This window comes from Mycteria americana, chromosome 2, assembly GCF_035582795.1.
Source record: "Mycteria americana isolate JAX WOST 10 ecotype Jacksonville Zoo and Gardens chromosome 2, USCA_MyAme_1.0, whole genome shotgun sequence".
Lineage (NCBI taxonomy): Eukaryota > Metazoa > Chordata > Aves > Ciconiiformes > Ciconiidae > Mycteria > Mycteria americana.
This window is the reverse complement of record NC_134366.1, coordinates 19,110,698-19,133,868: the sequence shown is the minus strand read 5'-3', so window position 1 is coordinate 19,133,868 and position 23,171 is coordinate 19,110,698. Positions and strand designations below refer to the sequence as shown.

The following is a 23,171-nucleotide window of genomic DNA, read 5'->3' as shown; positions in this document are numbered from 1 at the left end:
ATCTGAGAGCGCCATTGCACGCAGCAGTCAAAGATCAAGGTGGTTTGGGCGGTCATGGAAAGGGCATAAACCATGTCAGCTGCTGAAGGCCAGAAGAGAAAGGGGCAGTTTTGGATCCAGCCTGGAGGAGGATGGTTTCCCAGTATTTCACGAACACTTCTTTTCTCCTTCCTCTGAATTTCATCCTTGGCTAATTTAGGCTATGTTAATAACATCTGTAATCCCCTTCTTATAGGAACTATTTATTTGAGCCCTTAAAATCAGTACAAATGCAATTGGTGAAAAACATACCATGTAAAATTTCTCTTTTTTGCTTTTAATGGCAAAGGCTGAAATAACTACCAGTTTGGTCTCAAATTGTTTTCTGGAAGAATCTGTTTCAAAATTATTTCTAAACGGACGTCATTTGACAGCACCTTTCTTTCACTCAGATCTAATAACCAATAACATCTCTGACAAGAAGAAACAGTTGTGTAATTTAAAATAAGCATAGAGAGTCTCTACTGAGAACACATGAGCTTTAACTTGCACAGACCCTGACAAAAGCATAGCTGTGCTACTGCAAAGGTCTGATCAGGACCCCCCGCAACACTGTCAAAGCTTCCACATATGACAGAGAGTCTGTGAAGCACCAGGGCAGGACAAATTTCTTCTTCTCATTCTTTTTCCTCTGTATTACTAGGGTGGTAGCAGGTAGCAACAAGATAAACTGTACTGCTCTTTCGACACAAGTATTTATTAGTACAGTAGCATCAAATACAATTTTCATCTTCTCAGATCTACAGTTCCAACAGTGGGAACAGAAAACAGGTAGACTAGATGAGCTCTAGAAATGTGTACTATTACTGTTCTTGCTTAGTGCCACTTCAGCAAACACAGGTAACTAATTCAGATAACATCTGTGAAATCCTGGCCCCAAGAGTCAGTGGTAAAAATCACAATAGCCGCAATTAGTCTTCCTCAGAATAGAACAAAAACACCAGTGAAGCCGTATTGTTTTATTTATTTCCGTAAAGTTCTCTTAAAACATATTACAATATAATATTAACAGAGGCAAGTGTCTAAACAGTATTTTAAAAATATGGTAATATTTCAAAGTAGGAAATTTCATTAAAAAGCACCACTTGAAACTAGTGTAGTTTTCACAGTGTACTGCAATCTGCAGAGACCACAGAACAGAGGAAGCATCCACAATATTAAAATAGACTTAACATATTCTGCCCAGTTTTCACTTCATAGAAAGCATAAAAAATTTGTATAGGTAATAAAATGTATTCAGGTAAAATCTTTGAACTTGCAAAATGTTTCACAATACAAAACAATGCAGGTTTTTGTAAGCCAAATCCTTTTTTTTCTTGAGCAGCACTATATGACCTAAATTATTTTCCTCCTGTAATGGTCAAGTTTTCTGTAACAACTTGTTGCCCATTATCTGCATAACGTAAGTGAAATAACCACCTGCCTTCCTGGATGTATTAACTTAAACTCTTTCTGTACAGCTAGATTCTGCCAGGCTCATACGTACTCTTATTACTTTATGAATACCTCCATTGGAAACACTCTCTGGCAGAAAGGACTGGAGAGACTGTCTCCAGCTATTTTAACCATATTCCTGAACGTGGTATCAAAGGATGCAAAAGAAAAGTTTTTAAATGAATTCCAGACTTCACAGTATTACATTGTGCTACTAACAGAAAGAAACGTATGAAAAAACAAATTTAAAAGTTCAAAAGTTGTAAATATAATTAATAAGATATAACTGCCAATAAAACATGCAATTTATTACAGCAAATGGGATAAGTGCCATAAAATTAGCATTCATTGTATATCATCTGATTCCTCTTGAACTTTATCTTATTTAGGATCATAGTGCACCACTTAATGTTGCATGGTATGAGGCAATATATATCATTTTCATAGATGCAAAGGCTATATACTATGCCGTTAATCAGGCTATCATAAATCCACACTGACTCCAACACACTCACTCCAAATTCATGTTACTATAACCAAGGTCAGTGAGTGGCCTGAACTATGGATCCAGGCTTTTTTTCTTCCGAAAGGGAGAGATGCAAAAAAGGCTCAAATGATCAGCCTTTTCTTGCTTGAAATAAGGCTAAGCTTGCTCTAAGTTGCAATTAATACTACATATTTAATAGACTTTTATTTCATCATGTGAGTACGTTACCACAGATGACATTAGCAAAACAGTATTAGATGCATTATCACCATCAGATGGATGCAAAATACTGCATTTCTGCCACTGTGCATCTGAAAATCTACTCGGAATTTAAGGGCAATTATGGGCACTCCCCCCAGAATCCTCCGAAAAGACTGAAGAATTCAAACTCTGAAACCTCTCTTAGCTGTAATAATGTTCACTTGTACCTCCCTGGTAGTTTCTGCATCCTTTAATAATGGTGCAGTTAAATGCAAGTACCCCCAACGTGTGCATAACACAGGATTTGAGCATCAGTCTCTTCCATATTCAAGCAATTCCACTGGTATCACAATCTCATTCAAATAAAGCATACTCATACAAATCATGCCATTAGATTTGCTATACGCTATATATAGGCAAATGCTTATTATATTCAAGTAACATCTGGACTTTGCTAAAGATGTACCAGATTACGTCAATATTAGATTCTGATATCTGCTACACAGGTTTAAATCTAGAATGGCTCTTCAGTTGACGTTATACTGGGGAGTGGCAGCCTTTAACACAACTGCATAGCGCAAAACAGCAAAGGAAAATAAGGGGTTATGCCCGTGAGAAAGTGACTTTCTTAACTTCCTCTAAAACAAAACCATAAGCGTATCATTTCGAGCCTTGTCTAACATTGTATTCCCCTGAAGTCTTACCTTAGAAATACCCAGGTCTGCTCTCTGCAGAGCTCCTCTTGCATCACGTGCATTCTTCTACAGAAAGCAGATGGATATATCGGAAAACTTTAACTCCTGTGGCATTTCATCTTTGTTCAGTCTCAGTAGACTTCCAGAGTGAATTACCCAGAAAAATTGCTCTGCTCCCAGGTAATGCAGCCCTTCTGTATATAATGGATAACACATGCTCTCATTCCAGAAGTCTTTCTCTACCACTACAAAATATCCTCTGTAACGATAACAGGATTTTGCAAATGTTGAACACCTTTAATATTCGCTTTAATTCATCCTTCCTTATGACCTTGCGAGAACGAATGAGAGCCTGGCGACACACATGCACTGAGACCTCTGTCACAGACTTTGGGGACACCAGGATTGAACTTACTGTGGTTTGCATGCTTATGCTGGCTTCAACAATGCCCAGTGAGGTATCTTGTGGCGGACTGCTTAGACTTTGCAGCTGAAAGCAAGAAAAACTACTGTTCTCTGTTTGGATTAGGAGAGCAATTTGTCCAAAGCCTGCATCTTTGAGTATACACTTGAAGAAAAAAAGAGAATGGAAAGATAACCACAGGTGTTAAGGACACAGTTATAAAGCTGCAAGTAAAACCAGAACCACCAGACAGAAGAACCCTTGAACTTGGGTTCATTCTTTTACATAAAATTACAGGAGGAGACTATACAGCAAAAACAGTGTGACAAACTCCAAAACAGGTGAAGAGCACAGGAAAATACATATATTTTAGACATACATACTCAGACAGACACCTACATTAAAGTTGTATCGTGCATAATATTCTGTCTTTCAGTAAGGTTGATGTAAGGCAGCCTGCAAGTGCATTATTAATGTCCCTCTTCTATAATTACGTATGTGACATGCATACATCTATTCTTTAGTAGGGATGGTAAAAGAAGGCTGTAAAGAGTTGAGCTATGTGACAGAGCATGCCATTTACTCCTAACAAAAGAAACGAGAAAGGAGAGTGAGAGTGAAGCAGCATTTGTGGAGGAGAAAGGAGAAAACGACAGAAAACACTCTACATAGATTAGAAAAAGAAAGAATAGTTTGATGGAAGAGTTGGATGAAGACAAAAATCAGTGTCACTGAATACACCATTTCTCTGAATTAACTGAGAGATTTAACAAAAAAACCCCTTTCTAAATTAAGTACCTGTTCAGCTAAATAAATATGCTTGTGAATGGTGTTCCTTTTTAGTCAGAAGAATATTTTGTCATTTATAAGAAAAGGAATAAAAATTTGTTTAATTTCCAAAAGTCTCATTTTCAAGTCATTCTTTTAATACTCATTTCTTTTCTCCTATATACTCTTACTTTTTAGAACAGACTTCCTTCCTTCTCATCCTGCAACTTTTCACTGGCAAAACTAAAAACGGAAAAAAGCCTTCCCAAATTACTTAAATGCAGATTATTTCCAAATTCAATTAGAACAGTCATTAGTTCCAACGTTTTTGTTGTAAAAACAATGTTCTATTTTCGACCCAGGTCCATTTCTATAATATTAAGCATGTATACTGAAGTGTTACCATATTATCACCTCTAGTTTGAGGCATGCTCTCTCCATTTATAGAAAGCACAACATTTTATAAGATGTAGACAAATTAACCTCAAAGTGCATTTACTCTTGTTATTAGCCTGTTGCAGTGAAGAAACTGAAAGCAGGTTTCCATTATCTGGCTGTGCTGCTTTCAGTTACAGTACTAAAAGGTATGTATTTACCCTCACCTGCAATTTTTTGTGGTCCAGAAATAACCAATTTTAAGAGACTGCTTTATTGAAAATAAGAGAGTTTGATCTGAATTCAAGGTTCCCCTGCCTGAAGATGTTAAGAGAAGTAAAATCTTGCAACACTGAAAGCTCTTTTTTTTAAATACTGATCATTCAATTAAGATTATATTTAAATATTCCTAAACTTCAGAGCATTTTAGTGGGACAATCTGCTCATGTCAACACAGTATAAGGTGTCAAATATGTATAGAATCAGAGTAGAATCCAAATGCAATTTAAACCCCAATTCTGTGCTAACTTCACTGTACAGAAATTAAGATGAAATCCATAAAATAGATATACTGGTTCCATGTTCATGAGTGATCTGATTGATCCTTCCACGCACACAGTCAAGAGAAACTGATATCAGTGTTCCATTATGCACTTCAAAAGATGCACGGAGGGACACACTGGTCCATATGCTTCCCTCTGGCATCTGACCTCCAATCTGCTGAGCAATTGCTGTGGGTTGCATGTGATCCATGGTCAACTGATTGAGAGTCATTTTGAGCACACTGCATGAGTGGATTAGCTTTAAGTTAAATGCAAGGCTGGCAACTCCCTTTTCAGTAAAAATGAAATACTTCTGAGCAAGCTGTCCAGAAGAAACCAGCTGTATCTGTTTCTCATTGGATGAGACCTGGGTGAAATCCAGTAATTTGTTTCTCACAGCTCCAGTAGGCAGACCTGTAACAGAAACTGTGGCTGATATGGCACTAGAAACCGCTGAAGGGATCCAGATGAGGCTAAACATACTAATTCCAGAACTATCTCCAAAATACCGAACATTACACTGTGCAGGAGAAAGTATCTCAAAGCTGATCAGATCTCCAGCACCAACTTTTGTGGCCCCAGAAGCAGATATTGATGTGTCTCTGTAATTTACCCCAGATTTAAATACATTCATTAATTCTCTGTTGGTACCATTCCTATTGATATAAGAAATTAAGGAGAAGCCCTCCCGGACACACGTATGACCCATGGAATACAATGCTTGGTGGAACACAAATTTGACAATGCCGGTTTCAGTGAACTTTATAGCTCTGTCATCATGAGATAAACTTAGCATGTAAGGGTCGGAAACAGAAATTATTTTAAAGGTAGGTCGATAGTTGGTTTGGTAATGCATTGCTGTTGACATCTGTGCACTGAGTGCCACAGCACCTGTGTCATGGGACAACCAAAACAAACTGAGTGGGGTATTAAGATCATAAATATTTAAGTCTTTACTTTGATTGCAAAATTGATTTGGGCTCCTCAAATACACAGAAAGAGTTTGGCTGGGCTCCACTTCAGCAGCACTGCTTAAACTAGTGCTCTGGAAATACTTTCCTTCTGGCTGTTCAATGCGAACACCGCTCAGTTCATAGCCTTCCTCAGTGCCATTTAGCTTTAAGGAAAGTTGCAAAAAATTCCTGCAGTTGTGCTTTACTGCAAAATTTAGGTCAGTCCACAACAGACCATGCTGCCTGAATACCAGGCTGTTATCTTCAACAGATAGGATTTCACAGGGAAGCTTTCCCTTTATCTTCAAGTTCAAGCCAGAGTAGACCTGAGAGATGCCAGACTTTACAGAGGGTAGAATGATGTTTGCAGCCCAAGACTCGGAGAGCTTGTTTTCACTGGTTGCTGAACAAACCGTATCACTGACAGTGGAACAAGGCATGGCCACCATTCCATCTTCACATTTTAAACACGCTTGGCATTCCTGCATTTCCTTATTAAAGAAATACTCCTCTCCACACATTCCCAAAGCTGCATCTTTCTCAGCAATTCCCAGGCATCGGAAACCACCTGTTCACAGGAAACAGACAATTTTTATTGTCATACCTTTAAAATACTAAAAATAAGAACTCTACAGCTCCACATATCAAGTATCTTTGATAACACACCTAATCACAAGGGAGAAAACAGAAGGCAATTATGATGTTAGATCACTTTGTGCTATTAAAGGAAACTTGATAGCAAACAGAGGTAACATTAGGCATAACTCACCTTGTCCAAACCGAGTCCAGTGGTTTAGAGTGGGAAAGGAGCTACATAGGGGCAGTTCTAACCAAAGCCTGTAACAGATCAGATACAATGATATTGCTCCACAGACACTCTCTCCCTTCCCTGAGGTAAAAGGTATGGTGACTAACTAGTGCACTGAGCAGCAAAGATATTTTCAACTAATGGAGAGTTCCCTTATACAAGGAGAAATGTGCACTGTCTGCCCAGCCATGTTATGGGGTTGCATTGCTATAGCTGTGATTGCTAAAGCAGTGCTTTTCAACCCAAGGGATATGGACCCCAGGCGTTCTGTGTACAGTTTTTAAAGAACCTGCAAGAGACAAGTAGGAAAAACAAAATTGTAAACAGCAGCTTAAAATCATTACGCAGAAGTCCACACATTTAAAAGGTGGAACACCACTGCCCTAAGACACAGGACAGCAGTGGCTGTAATAGTCTAAAGTTAAAATAAAACACTGCTGCAAACAGTAAAGAGAATATCTAGAGGTGTCATTTGAAATTACTTTATTTGACATAAAGCAATTTTGTGCTGTTAAATGGTACACCATGACATCAGTGGATCAAAGAATGCACACCCAAAGAGCAGGTTTTAAAAACAGCCAGTAATTTTCTATGGCCATTTTCCAAGAGCACCATCAGCTGCCAATGCCTCCAGCTGGAGCGACCAGTGCCCAAAACCTTTGTGCACAGAGCCTTCAGGATCTAAATCATCACACAAGATTTGAGGCACCCTAAAGAATAACCACTTGCAGTTTGTGCCTCAAAGCTTAATCACTAATGCACTCGCTTCTGCTTTTTTACCACCATAATCAAAACTCAATAATCATCCCTCTTATAGCTCTTCTTAAATATCCTTTACTATCTAAATACTCTGTCATACAGAGTCTGCTTTACTCCTCGGCTGGAAAGTTGCTATATCTGGGCTGGGATTTGCTCTGAGACTGGGACTACAAGCATTTGACATGGACCGCAACAAGCCATTTTTCTCCATTTGCTAACCCCAGGGTGGAGCTGGCTATGCAGACTGCTGATGCAGACTGCTGATGCAGGCAGAAAAGCACACTACACATACTGCGAACTGCAAGACAGAGCAGTACACATGCACCTGACCCACAAGGGAGGTCAGAATATTGGCTAAAATTCAGTTCTGATACTACATTATTCAGCAGAGAACACCAGACACTGTGTTAATTTATACAGGCTTCATATATTCACCCTCATATCTCTTTGTCTATTTATGCTTCATTCACTTAAGCGATGATTCTCCACTCACACTGATATGTAGGACTATACAATTTATGATGTGGGAACATTCTTTCTGAGACCAGGTATCATTTTCTCAAAAGAGCTCACTGCAGAACAGTAAGATTTTTCTATTTGAAAAAAGTCAAGAGAAACTTAACACTTTGTTCCCCCAAAAGTGTCTGGCTTTTTTTTTTTTTTACAAGAAACAAAAACCAAATAAGATCACATTTTTTCAACTAAGAACATTCTAGAGGGAATACAGAAAAAAAATCCCAGACAAACTTTCCTTTTGAAATCAGTTTTAACCACGGTGTAATTGCTCACATGATACTTCTTAACCAGTTCTACTTCTCACATCAATGGCCCCCCCATCACTGAGAAATACTGGATGAACTGCTATTGAGTACACAAATACAGCTGGTTCACATAGCAGAGAAGATCTGCAGTAGTGCCTAGAAATACTTTTTATGCTATTTGCTTCTTTAAAATATTTTAATGTATATTTAAGGATTTTTATAAATATCAAGTTTTACAAATACATGTGGTGACTACTTTCACTAATTCACTGTCTAGTCTTTTATTGGTTAGATCTGCAGCAGGTGTTCCCCCTGCATGTACTTCAAATAGGTGACTTCAAAGCAGCACACAGGCCGCTTTACACTGTGGACACAGTGGCAACAGCAGCATCCCACCCTTTGCCCAGAAGAGGTCAAGCAGCAAATGACAGCCAAACATCAGAAAGCCAGCACAGCAGCACGCTGTGACTGCATCCCACTCCTCTTTACTGCCCAACAACCTCTCCCACCTCTTCCTGGCTCCTCGCCTGGGCACTGCTGCACCTGGTTTAACAGCGAGCAGCCCAGCTGTACTCAAGCTGGTTTTGTGAAATCGAGTATCTCTGCAGCACATTCACCAGCCCTCACTGTTCATGGAGGCCAGGCAATTGCAAGGCAATTAGAGTAAGTCGTGCATATGCTTCTCTGCTGTTACTACTCATAACTGCCTGATGCAAAGGTTATTCTTCAAGCAGATTAAGTATGGGAATCCATCTCTTTTTAAACCTTCTACGTCAATTTTGGATCATCACAAATCAACACAGCTAATTACAAATCAGGGCTATCTGTCTAGGTTCTCGTTCCACCTCCCCCTGCATCCCACAGTAAGTTCTACAGTAAGTCCTCTTCAGCTTGCATGGCATTCTGGGGAGAGTGCCTTTGGTTGACTCCGCTTGGTGGGTTCACACCAAAGACAACAGTCTGACCACTCTCCCATGATTGTTTAAGAAGGAAACAATGCACTGGACTCCATTTTTGCTGATTAGGTACCTTGAACTGTCATTGCCCCTTGATGACTAGCCTTTAATCACATAACCTAACAACTCCCATCCCAGATAAAAGCAAGAAAAAGCAGCAGGGGAAGAAGGTATGATGTAGAGGAAAGTGGAAGGGTGAAGAAAGAGAGGCTCCTAGTTGCATGTTTCTCTATTGTTATTTGCTCTGCCTCCCTTCACACTGTACAGTGAACATGAGTTGCTACAGATGCAACAACCTTTGCGTGCAGCTCAAGAAACCACATACAACATCTGGAACTCATCTGTCAGATCACATCCCTATCTCCCCTACATTACCCAAAACAGACATTCAGTTTCAGCCTCCCTTTTGACAAGTTAATTGCACTTGTATAAGATAATGAGCTATCGTGAACAGACAGGCTGAAAGTAGCAGTCCTCTCTAATAAAAAATAAAAAGAACGCTCTCTCTTCCATGACAGACAGAGACGACATTGACAGGACATTGATTCCTGATCCAGGTAATAGGAAATAGTTTGGTTTCACATCTTTAAAAGCCACCATTAAAACTAGGAGTGGAGGAATCATGAGAAGAGTCCTTTCCTCTCAAATACATTGCTATTGCCTTTCTGTGGTCTAACACACCACCACTATCCGTCTGTTTCTAGGCAGTATGTTGCCCTCACTTACTTTCCTCCAGCAGTTGTATTGACCCACTCTTGGTCTGGGTTCCCCCCACCACAGAACCCTCTGGATAAATTCCTTACAGCTTCCCTCTTCCAAGCCACAGAATAGAGTAACACCAAATGACTACCACATTGGTGCTCTCCTTTCCTAGGGCTGGGGCCTTGTGGACTTCCTTCCACAAAACCACCAACTCAACCAAATCCAGTCTCTTATTAAAGAAGAGACAAAGCCTTACACCTTTCCAATGCTCTGTCTCAAATTTTGTGCCCTAAGCTGTCTTGCGTCTAACTGCCACCACTAAGGCTCTCTGAAAGTGTCTTGCCTCTTCTTTTGTAAGACTGATGGTACCTCCTCTACAACATTTACCACATAAGGCAACACTAAGTGCTCTCTTCCTCTAGTCATTTCCAGTTTCCTGTGGTGTTTGTAGTAATACCATCCAACCCACCACAGTCCCTGCCCAGAGGAGGTAAGGACAATATGAGCCCATGTCCTCTTTTAACCCTTTCCTAGGACCAATTCCCTCTCACTTTTTTCTCCACCAGTGGCAGGGCAGGAATAGTACAAAATCAGCCCTTGCCCCTCAGAGAGGCCACCCTCTTTTTACAAGTAAGAAGTCTGGAGGAGGAAAAACAGAAAACCCAATGAAGCCCTCCCTCAGTTATTTGACTGGGAGCCCTCAGGTAGAGGTCACAACTGGTGGAATGCTCTATTTGATCACAGAGTTCCTTTCAAGTTTTTTTGGCTGACCAAAAATTAGACAAGTAGAAAGAAACCTAGTACCTGGATATAATTTGCTCAGTATGTCTATTAATGTGCAGAACTCCAGTCAAATCTGTTCTTCAATGTCTGAAAAATTCCCCCAAGCTCCCACAAATAATGGAAACTGTTGATCGTTCCTTAGTATTTGACAATATTGTTGCTAAAGGAGAATAAGATTGATGGAGGGAGGCCTTATAAGAACCTTCATTAGATCAAATCAAATATCTACCCCAGTGCAGCAGAAGGAAAATGACAACTATTTTTCTCCATTAGGAATAATATATTTGATTTTGACCCCATTTGTACCAGCATAAACAAGAAGAAAGTCAGCTCATAAGAGAAAATTAAAACCAAAGCATATAAAACCCCATGAAAATAAGGTAAAAGGGACCATCCAATACTCCTAGTGGATATTATGTCCTAAATAGCCCATTGTCCACAAGAACTGCTATCAACTTATAGCTGAGTGTTTTTCAACCCCTTTGATTCCAGCAAGCTGAGTGTGCCATTACTCACAAACATACAAGCCTGAGTCCTTATTTATCTCTTTGGCCTGTTCCTGAAGATCTAATTATATTCATTCTTTAATTATCAGAGAATATAACTTACCCGGAGTATTCAGGCATTTTATCCTCTCACCACAAATGCCTGGAGATTCAGTGCATTCATCTCTGTCCTGTAAATCACAAGAATCATATTGAAACACTTTAACGCAACAACTTAAATTTGAAACAGGCGCTTCTTCAGGCTCTGTGACACCCATCTGCCAGTAAAAGGCATATGTAGGGATGGAGAGGGGGCTGATCCAATAAGCACGTTGGAGCAAGACAACTTGTTTTGGATTTGTCACCTGTTTTAACAAGGTATCCAAAAAGACTGTGTGGTGTCCACAGAAAGCTAGTAATGTGCAGATGACAAGCTAAATGGTTTGGTTGTACAACTAACACATGTTACGATGCATGATCTGTAAGACAGTACCACGTCCCCAAGAGCGATGCATCACTCAATTGGTCTTAAGGACGTTGTAACAATCGAGACAGTGTTAGGAAAGGCTCTTAAAGACATTTAGTCTGGGAGGAAGGTGCTAATTGAAAAACACACAAGAAAGGTAAATGATAAAGTAGTATTTCCTGTCAACAAGCCCTCCTTTCACCCTACAGCAGGCAGAGGGGAAATAACAACAGGCTACATTTTGCATTTAAATGCTAGCATTAAAGAAAACTGAGACTAGTAGAAAGGAAACCAGACAGACTTTCAGGTTCTCTTCTCAGTATCTTAGGCTTAGGTCACCAGCCGTTTGGGCTCATGTTAAGCTAAGAATTGGGGGCAACACTTGGCAAACAAGAGACACAGCTTTAAATATCAAGTTCCCCATATATCTTCGGAGTTCTAAACGAGAGAAAGTGACCAAAGAACCACCTTATTTTGCTTACACGCTGTTTTTGTGTTGTATAATAAAATGTATTTAATAATAAAATGTATTTAATAATAAAAGCATCCATGTTCTACATTTTTATATGTTTGTATGTTATGTTTAAGCTGAAACTAGTTTTTACATTTGTTTTAACTGACAACTTTTGTTTCCAAACTTACAAATAAATATCTGACCTCTAGTTTTGCTTAGTAAAGCTTTCCTCTGTTTTTCAGAGATGTCTAAAAGTTCCTGTAGAGTGGACTGGGATTAAATAAAAAAACTTAGCATGCATAAGTATACGTGTTTTAGGATGTCTTTTCCTACCATGATGAAAAGAATCAAAGTCTTGCCAGCTGTCAGGTTTGGAAAAGCATCACACCCAACAAGCACAAGCTAGTGCCCCATTTAGAGCAGTAAATGGTAAAGAGAAAACCCACAAAAAACTTCAGGCAGACTTTGAAGAGCCATAGACCCATTCAGTAAAACACATGCTTCAAACTGGATCTCTCTAGCTCTCCAAGTAGTTATTTCCAGAATGTTATCCCAGTATGTCCAACACAACACTTCATAAGCAATAACTGAAAGATACAGAATTGTATTTCACCTGGCAAATCCGATCAGAGTTTGCAGAACACTCGGCCATTTGGAAAAAACCAGCAGGACACAATGTGCATTTTTCACATTGTGAAGGTGTCTTTTGGAAATTGCAAAATTCATCACTTTCACAAAGGCCACAGTCCAGCAAAGACTCCCCAACATTAATGACTTTTGCATCCACTTCTACTTTATGCACAGAGTATGACTTCTGGAGATGATTTCTGACCTGGTTCTGAAGTCCTTGAAGATGACTTTCAAAATAATTTTGAATATCTTCTTGCAAACTCTGAAATGACATTTGTTTCACCGTATCAAAAAGCATGCCATACTGGACTTTGATCAGATCCATTTGCTCATACATTTTTCTTTGCTGTTCAAGAATCTCCCGTTGCTGGCTAACCAATATGTGCTGCTGTTCAGCAAGTTTTTGCTGCAAATCGACAATGATCTGCTGTTGGCTTTTTAGCATTTCAGTAAATTTCTCATGCCCTTTTGCAAGGTGCAGCTGTAGTATTAGGGCATCTTCAGATGGAACTTCATTTTCTCCTGAAATACAAATGATCGATTATTGTCCAAGAAAAGTAATTTTCCAGCTTGCTATATTATCTCTTCAAAGGCATTCAAATTTTAATAAGTTAATGAAAAGTCTCACTAAATTCAAGTCATGATTATAAGGCCAGTTCCTTTACTACTTTTGTAGCCCCTTCATGGGACCATAAGGTCTTCCATTTCATAAGCAACAACATTTTTAGTTGCAGACATTAAAAAAGTCACAATCAAGCCCTCTGCTTCAGGGCATAAATTAATCATCACTGGGGTTCAATAACAGATTAATCATTCCTATGTACATGTTCAAATACAGTAAAGAGTAAATGGTCAATTTTCACTGTAGAGGCAATAAAATGAGGTGATAAAACTTGCTGAGAATACTAAGTATTAAGGGCAGTAAAAGTAAGGGTCAATTGCAAAGAGCTGCAAAAGGAGTCTATGATACTGAGTAGCACCAATAAAATGGCAAAAAGAAACTCAAAGGAGATAAAGGTGAAATGAGGCACCCACTGAAAAAAAAAATCTAAGCTTTTTATATCAACTGTTGTACTTGTAGATTATTATTACCACTTGGAAACAATCTTGAGGTAATATATCTAGATATAGAAGTTGGGCTACAGAGCCATGTAATCATCAGTTCAGTGCCCAACAGAGGTCAAAAAGGCAAATAAAATGCTAGGACTAATTAGAAGGAATACGTAACAGAAGACAATGTATCATTATGACATTATACTAATCAATAGAGCATCTTTAATACATCATGCAGTCCTGGTGCCCCATCTCAAAAAAGGGCACCAAAGAACTCAGAAAGTTCACAGAAGGGCAGCAGGGAAAATCTAACGTATGATACTCTACAATATGAGAAAGTAGGTAGGACTTTTCAGGCTCAGGAAAAAAAAAGAAACCAAAAATCTGTGTTATATTACAGGGGTCCTAAAGCAAGTGGATATGGAAAGACTCTTCACTCTTTCTTCCAGTACAAGAATTAGGGGACATTAAATGAAGGCAGCAGTTTCAATACATGTTAAAAGTTCAATCGGGTCCAGAAAGTTGCTGGCCCAATATATAAAATAAAATCAATTTGGGGCTAAAATATACACAGACATCAATCAGGTTCAGGAAATCTAAGCAACAAACTGTCAGAGTTGGGAAAATGATCTAGGCAAATATCATGCCATGCTTTCTACAGTATCCGCTGCTGGACACTGCCTGAGAGAGAATCCTGAATCCAATACGGTCACTCATCTGTTCTTATGCAGCACTGAATTTTCTTCAAGTGGAGAACATCAAGGATGACACAATGAAAAAGACCATAGCCAGTTCCTGTTTACAGTTCTGAAAATATTTTGCTGTTCAGTTACTTTTATTCATGGCATAAGGCACATTAATTTTTATTTTTCAGTATTCACTTAAATATTAAGGAAGTTTGCAGGGTACTGGATTTGAGAAAGTAAAGACCTGGATCCAGAAAAGGCCACACACCCCCATCCAAGTTGGAAATTCCAGATTTTGAAATATCTGGTAAATTATACCCCCAGATCTCCTTCTGTCTAACATGAACAAGTAGTTCTGTGAAGAGCAGAACCAATGTCATCTGATTCTCTGTGGATTTGTGTCTTCCACTTGACTGGCTAAATAAGTAGCACAACCTTTGCTACCATTCTTCTTCAGAATACGGAGCAACAACCAAGCTGCTTTTGTCCTACCAGCTGAAAGGATTAACAGCTAGAGGCAAACTTTGAAATGCTCATATTCCACTCTCTCCTCTCTTTAATCACCTCTTACAAAGTTTATACAGCCTTGCCTACTTTTAATACCTCTGCCTGTTGTCAAATTTGCCTAAAAACAGCCCATAGGTTTGACAGATACTGCGCAGCAAGACAGTTACAAGCACACTGCGATTGCCTATCAAGATTTTTCATCAGCCTACATGGGCTCCATTTGTGCTTGAGGTTGGAAAGACATTAACAAATTCCTTTTGACAAAACACTTGCTCTCAGAAGTCTGGCTTATAACCAAGAATACAGGCAGAAGAGCACAGGTCTTTGCCAAGTATTTTGGCTGTACGAGTGACAACACAGTGCAAAAGGACTACGCCATGTATCAGCAAGAGTTATGTCTTCAAAGCAGATGGGAAGCCTGTGAGGAAAAGGGCGGCCCTTACCTGGCCACATACTGCATATGCACCTAGAAAAATAGCTGATGAAAGCTGGCATATTGAGGCTTTGGCTACCGTGTTGACTACTGTTACTTAATTGTTTCTTGGTAGATCTCCCTGTAAGTTTTCTGAGAGTGACTTCATCCTCTTGTCCTACATTAATATGATTTCTTACGTGCTAGGATCACATATGAGAACAGGGCTCCATGCTAGTACTGCAATACAGTTATCAATAATAATAATAAAAATGTAGTAAATAATGAGCACAATATTCTTCTAATGCCAGAAAACCTAAAATCTAAATGCATTCCCCCAGGAAACTGCTACATAGTACTAACAGCCATTGCATTTACTGTCAAATGAGCTGCGTACATGTCTGCCTTTATCAATAACTTCAGAAAGAGATTATACTTTAAGCTTGAAATGTTAACAAATCCAGGTTTGTAAGGAACAAATAGTAATGAAAGTAACAGCATTAAACTCACCCTTTCTCGGTCTTTTGACTCTCTTTCTCAATGAAAAAGGAAAAAAAGAAATAACCTTCACAGAGGTGAGGAAAAGTCCAACTGTACCACCTAAAAGTCAGCCCAGGGAACTGCCTCTGGGGAACTACAAGAGGGAGTGAATCCTATAGTCAAGGATATATTACCAAACCACTTTTTGCCAAAACCACTTTTCCTCCAGTTCTCAGTGGCTGAGATTCAGGGATCAATAACAATAACATTTTGAAGGATTCCAGCCATCACAAATTCATAGACGGGGAGAATACAGACTCTTCTAAGACAGGGTTATTGGGCTCTTCCTGTCCTGGGAATCTGGGGTTTTCTCATATACACAAGCAAAACTATCAGAGCAAAGAAAGGTTAACTAAAGCCCTGATTCAATGAGAGACATAAAGTAGAGTTTATTTTTAAGCACATTCTTAAGGAGCATTGTCTTCAACCAGTAACTGTCTGACTTTCTGGCAGTAACAATGGCTATAATTTTAAGTACTGACTGCAGTGAAGCTTACTCACGTGATGGACCAGCTTTCTATTATCTCTGCCCTAAATGGCCTTACAGAACTTTGTAACAACAGCTACATTCCAGTCAGTCAATTTAGCTTTGCTCCTTTCGGCTGTCCAAAGCTCAGTTGGTGAGAATATGAGGCCTAAAAAATCCTTTGTGACTTTTTTTCTCTCATTTTTATCCATTTTGCAGTACTACGACTGAACTTACCAGTACAAGAGGCCCTTCACTGCACAGTACAGTCAGTGCTACTGGCAGTTCACAATGCAGAGCAACCGACAGCTTAATAAGCTCTTGAACGAAAGAGAAGACTCTACTGAAAATAAACTACATTCAATTAAGTGGAAGGGATATCTTGTTTGCCAAAAGAATTCTGAAGGAGAAGTCTAAAATAGCTCAGATGCAGAGTGCCCTGAATGTGGCCTTGTTTCTCTCTATTAACTATATAAAGGTAAGGCACTGTGAACATGTCAGATGGGGATGTCTCTATTGCGGACATCTAAAATTATGAGAATTCCACTGCAAGTGATGTTTACACATTAGTAGATGCCAACAACCCCACTTAAGTACCTTTCCACATTGCCCAGACAAGCATCAAACAGGTACACCCACTAGCAACACTCAGATGTTCCCATAAGCACAGATGCAATATTATTTTCCTTGCACACACACACCACACGCAGCCATGGCAAGGTCTGTTTTTCAGACATCTGCTCCATGCTTCCAGGATCAATCCATGGTGCAAACATAATATCACATACGAACCTCTGCTACATTTCCCTAGTATGCCTGGAAAGGACAGACACATCATCCTGAGGGCACGCTGCATGGACAAGGTAGCCCTCAGGCACAATCTGCCACTGCGCACAGGGCAGAAGCTAAAAGCAGGCAGTCGTCCTACTGCGAGGAAGGGAAGGTGAGATCTTGATCGGAACGGAGAACACAGGGCCATCTAATGGTGCCAGTCACTCCTGGTAACCACAGCAGATGAGAGCAGTGGGCTGCAGGCACTGCTCAGTGCACAAATAGCAACAGCATGAGAACCTATAACATTGTTCACAAGGTTTGGCAGGTATGAGATATGGCAGCTGCACAGTATTTTGCCCAAGTGCAGGTATTTGCAGCTGCAGAGAAGTCTGCCCAAAAGAAAACAACAGAAAGATGGGTCTGATAAGAAAAAATGAAGGATTTAATGGCAATTAATGAGTGAGGAGAGAAACACAGAGGAATACAAAATGATAAAACAAAAACAGGTCCTCTGCATTCCTTCTTTTGGGATGCTAGTCTTTCATCTGAAGTAAGGTGTACTCACGGTGCTGCTGAGATACAGCAGTGACAATCTTGCAGGGGAATGGGCTCATCTGATTTGAAAAGGGAGTACAAGTCTGCACTCCAGCATCTTCACCTGGCCAACAGAAGTGGTGGTTCAGCTGCAGCTGGCAGGAGCTTTCCAGAGAGTAGCTGTGGTGCTGGTGATACTGGCTGAAAAGATTATGAAGATGTTTGTGTGATCCCCACAGAAGCACTGTGCAGGTTCTGGCTGGTTCATGCAGATGAGCCTGCAAACACAGACACGGTGCTGGGAATCAGCCAGAGCCCCTGATACTGGCCTGTATCTTGGAGGGCTGATATCAGGCGTGGTCTTCAGCAAGCATTCAAGTAGACTGCACCTCACGTGAATGGGGCTACACAACAGGTTGAACAAAAGATTATCCTGCTCACCAAAACACAGCCTTCTCCACCAGGTAAACTGGAGGGGCGGTCTCTCTTAGTGACTAAAGAATCATTACAAATCTACTCATGAGTACTGTCACAGAGCTGGTAGTCATAGGCTGGGGTGGGCCACCAGGTCTCCACCTGTGGATGGTGAATTAATACAGGCAGAAAAAATGGCTCTAGGGTCACCTAGGCAGCGTATTCCAGCTCCTCTGCTGTCCGAGGAGAGGGCAATGGCAAAGAAACACCCCATGCAGCTGGCCTTAGAGTGACATGCTGAAATGGTAACCAGACAGAAATGTGCCCCTAAAAACAAGGGAAAGACAGGACCAGTCACTGACTTGTTTCTTCTTGAATAGACGGTTTCCTCTGTCTTCAGCTACAACACCTTAGATGTGAAACTGAAGGGCCAGACAGCCTTCTGTTTCTTTCTTCCACCGGGAACTAACCGTACCTTTATCTCTGATCTAAGAACACTAGAAAACCCCAAGACAAATCCTCTGCACATGGCTGCCAAAGAAACCTCCTCTTTTGGGGTGATTAATTGAGGAAGAATTAGGAGGACAGGTGAGGATGTAGAGGTGGCAGATAATCTGTCATAAACTTGTATTCTTTCCGACTGTGTGACAAGTTCCTGGAGGCTAAAATAAATGTATGATTGCCCAGGATGGAGGCATACACCTGTGCTGTCTGTAAAATGTATAGACATCACCCTGCAGTCATGCAAATGAGGTACTGTGCACAGGAAAAAAAATACTGCTGTATTTTCGTCGCCTCCTGCTCACTTAAGTCACATGCTGAGCACATGGAGCAGCTTCATCTCACAAGACACTGCAAAGAGGACTGCAAACACACAGCAGCCACTCTGAGTACTAGAGGCGACTCTGTGCGCTCTGACTAACCCCAGAGACTCCTAGAGCTCAGCTAAGCCTGTCTGCAGCATATTCACTGCTGCACTCAAGAGGTCCCTAGATTTCCTTCAGAGGGGCTCTTGCTGGTCGCCACATGGTACTGACCACCACGGGCAGTTCTCCCTGAATCTGGTTCTTCTCCATGAAGTTGCATCTGTACTGCACATCTGTAAGAGAGACTCCTGCCACACCTGCATAATGAGATTTATCCACAAAATTTCATGGCAGGAAAGCCACCATCTCCATCATACAGACTGGGCACTGCTCTTGAGTGAGCTCTCAGTCTCCCCTAGCAGGGCTCTTTAGAAGCCTAGAACTGCAGTATGCTCATCATGATCCTTACATGCCTTTGCCCTGTCGTGTTCACTGCATGCTGTTTGAGTAGCAGCTCTCCCCAGTCAACTGTAAATGCATTTCCCCTAATTAGATGTCCGATTATCACATTTTGTTGTTCTGTTTGTTCTAGTAGACAAGCCATGCTGGAATTGCTATGCAGAACCATGCTCATTTCCAAGACCCACCACTCCAGCTGCAAATGGGGATTGAACAACGTATTCTCTGCACTAATGCAGGAAACCCACTGATCTGTGTTCAAAAGAAGGTCTCAGGCAAATGCAGAGAATGTTACAGGTTGCAGGGAGAGCAGAATACTGGATGCTTGCCTGTACACTGACTTGAAGGAAACCAAAGACTGTCAACATGGCTTATTTTTTTGTTCCTGATGCCAAAAACATGGAATTTCTGCTAGGTGTTGATGAATCCAGTACACTGTTCTTCCACTCCTAGGAGAGAAAGCTGCCTTGTGAAGAAGGCCTGGGTCCAATCTTTGGAATGGGCAAAACGTACACATCCTTTGCCCACTCTGGACAGAAGTATGGCTACAGCAGGTCTCATCCACACCAACTGCAGCCATGATTGCTGCAGTGGGCCTGGCTGTGAGCTGGTGCCAACCAGTGTCACTCGCCGTCCGCAAGGCAAAAACAGTGAAAGGGGAGAACTTCTGAGGGTGCAGTCGTCCTCATCTGAAAACTCTCTCTCACACATAGAAGCTCATGTGTTATCACAGGTTTGCTCACTGTGTGCTTCCATGCTGACAGTGCCTTCCATAAGACTACGTAGTTTAGCGGGCAGTACTGTGCACTGCTTTCCCTCCACCATATAGGATGCTTCTCTCTGCCACAGGAAGGAGATGAATGCACAAATCCATGACTGCCACTGGCCATAAGGTATAATCCATTCTTGATGCATTCAAGGATTTAGTTAAGGGAAACTTCTAACCACACTTCTGTTCCTCCAAGACTTCACCCGGCACCATACCTGCAAAGAGCGTAAAACTGAAAGAGTACAGTGAACTCTGCATCGAGTCTCCAAAATCCCCAGTATCTTCACTTGCCGACCCTTTTGCTTTAACTTCCCACATCAGAGGGGACACAGGACCTAACCCTAAGGCCTAGGAGATGAAGGGTGCATGTAACTCACCGTGTTAGCTGGACGTGCTGATGGTACTGGAGACTGGGCAGCACAGACTGATCCGGGTCCTCTAAAGACGGCCAAAGAGTAAGAGGATGTTTGGAGAAAGAGGTCATGCTGAGCTGGATGCTCTTTGTAAGACCTTCACAGAGATACAGCACATCTGCTTTCAGCACCATCCAAGAAGTATTCGTCTTTTCTGTCCATGCCGAATGCCCTTATTATTTGCCAGGGCTTGTATTACACAGAGATGAATTTTGATAAGGACAAAGAAAATGCAAATCTCCTCAGTCCATTTGCAAAAGGGAGGCGTGGGAGTTAGGATGCTAGTACAAAGAGTACACACAGAAGCAGAGAAAATAGAGGGTAATCATACTGATTTCTCTGTTTTCCATCCACCTTTGGCCACAGAGCATACAGAGGTTCTGTAAGACATCTGGGAGCACTATCAGGCAAGATGAAGGCAGACAATGTCACTGCACTAGGCACAGGGGGAGTTAAATCTCAGCCCTGGGACTGGGATCACCACTAAGTGCTGGAGTCTGCTTTGGAGGGAGATGTCACTTCACTAAGTAAACGTTGGTAACGAGGCTTGGCACGCGCTCTGGTGTCTGAAGCAGCCACAGCCCTTGGATTAGCCATGTGCATGTGACAATGTCTAAACGACCTTCTCCATGCTTTCCATTAGCTTTTAACGTCAATGGGGAACAAAATAAATCACCCTTCCTCATACATTTTATATCTTTCAGATAAGGCATTAAACCAGAACCCAAACTGCTTTGTGGTCATTAAAGATCTGCTGGTGCTTTTCATGTGGGTAAATCCACACATCCCAGGCAACTACATAACACCTTCTGCTGACCTGTGCGTATAACCATGGACATACCTGGCTTCCTACAGGAATACTGAATTGACCAGAACTGCGCTCTCGTCAACTGACAGACAAGTGCTCTGAACAATGCACAGTAAGAGAGGCTCTGCGATTTCTTTTTTTTTTTTTTGCTGGCTATTACAGTGAGACAATTTGTCAGCAGCAGCAGCAAGTTTCTTACCGATGGCACCAGTCCGTTCATCGTGGGTGTGGAACGTACACACACCCCACTGAAGTCTTGTACGATGTTGGTATAAACTAAAAACCCCAGAAATACCAGACTGAAGAGAGAGACAGTCAGAGGTCTTACACTTGTATAAAAATAGCACTAGAAAAGGTTTTGCCATGTTTCATCTGCTGTGGGTCTCCTATGTGCACGTGTGTGCAGAGGGGAGACGAAGGGGAGAAAAGAGGGGAGCCGGGGCAGCAGTTCCCCCATGCGTCATGAAGACCAGTGCCAGATTTGACTCCTAGTTCTCCCAAAATGTGGAGGCCTGGCGTCCCCGCGCGGGCGCCCTTGCGGCCGGGCTCCCAGAGGTGCTCAAGCCCCTCGGCTCACCGGACTCCAGCCAGGCGTGAGACGACCCAGCACCCCTGCGACTGCGGCTCTGGGCGAGCCATGCCGAGCCACCGCGGCCTGCAGGAACCCCGGCAGAGCCCCGGCCGCGGCCCTCGGCGCTGGCCGCACCGGGGGGTGGCCCCTCCCGCCCTCCCGGCCCCCTCAGGGCGCCCCGCACCTGGCTTGACGTCGCAGGTGAGCTGCACCCCCAGGGCGCCGCCGCCCAGCTCGGGGGCGGCGTAGGCGAAGTCGTCCCCCGCGAACTGGGCGGCTCTCTCGGCGGCGCGCAGCAGGGCGGGCTCGGGGCAGCCCTCGGCGGGGCCGGCGCAGCCCGGGCCGCGGGGCCGCGGGCGCAGGCGGGGCGGCAGCCGGCACTCCAGGCCCTGGCACTCGCGGCGGGTGGCGTTGGCGGCGCAGTCTCCGCCGGGGCAGGCCTCCGGCGCGCTCCCCCTGGCGGCGGGGTGCGGGGCGCTGCCGGCCGGCGGGCGGGGCGGCGGGGCGGTGTGAGGGGCGGCGGGCGGCGCCTTGCCCTGCGGCGGGCGCAGCGGTGTGGCGGTGTGGAGGAAGGAGCGCGCCGGGCGGCCGGCCCTGCCGCCGCAGCGGGCTCCGCGGCAGGGCGGCGGGGGCGCCTCGCCGCCGCCGCCGCCGCAGGGCACGGCGGTGCCGCCCCCCGCGCCCAGCAGCGAGAGGCAGACGCCGAGCCAGCAGCGCGCCCACCACAGCCGTCTCCCCGGCATCTCCGGCCGCGCCTGCAAGAGAAGAGAGGCCGCGGCGGGTCAGGAGAGCTGCCCCTCTCTGCGGGGCGGCCCGAGCCCGCCGCTCCCTCCGCCCTACCCCGGGGCGCGCAGAGCCGCGGACCCCGCCATCCCTCTCCCCCTCGGTTTTGCAGGTCCTGCCAGAGCATCCCAAATCCGGGAAGAACTTTTCACACCACCAACCCACCCACCGCCCGCCGCCCCGTCCCGTCCCGTCCCTCCCCGGCGTCTCCCGGCGTAACCTGCGGGAAGGTGCGGGGCAGCGCCCGGAGCAAGTGCGGCCTCGGGGCTGGGCTCCTCGGAGCGGCTGCCCGCAACGGACTGACCTCCTCCGAAAGCTGGAGGGGAATGGAAATGTGCAACATTCCTGAGGCTTCGTTAGCATCAGATTTCCCAAGCGCCTCCCTTTAACTCCTTCGCTCCTCCAGCCCCTCCCGGCTGCCCGGGGCGGCGGCGGGGCGGAGGAGGGGGCTGCCCCCCGGCTCCCGCCGCCCGCC

General features: G+C 43.2%; 1 protein-coding gene across 1 annotated transcript; it reads right to left on the bottom strand.

Moving 5' to 3' along the window:
* Positions 1-1,001: 1,001 nt before the first annotated feature.
* Positions 1,002-23,038, bottom strand: LOC142405345 (uncharacterized). Its single transcript, XM_075492630.1, has 5 exons — positions 22,917-23,038; positions 22,098-22,668; positions 12,685-13,223; positions 11,276-11,342; positions 1,002-6,465 (listed from the first exon to the last, which is right to left on the bottom strand). The coding sequence occupies exons 2-5, from the start codon at positions 22,654-22,656 to the stop codon at positions 4,946-4,948; spliced, it is 2,685 nt and encodes an 894-aa protein (XP_075348745.1). The 5' UTR covers positions 22,657-22,668; positions 22,917-23,038; the 3' UTR covers positions 1,002-4,945.
* Between the last annotated feature and the right edge of the window lie 133 nt (positions 23,039-23,171).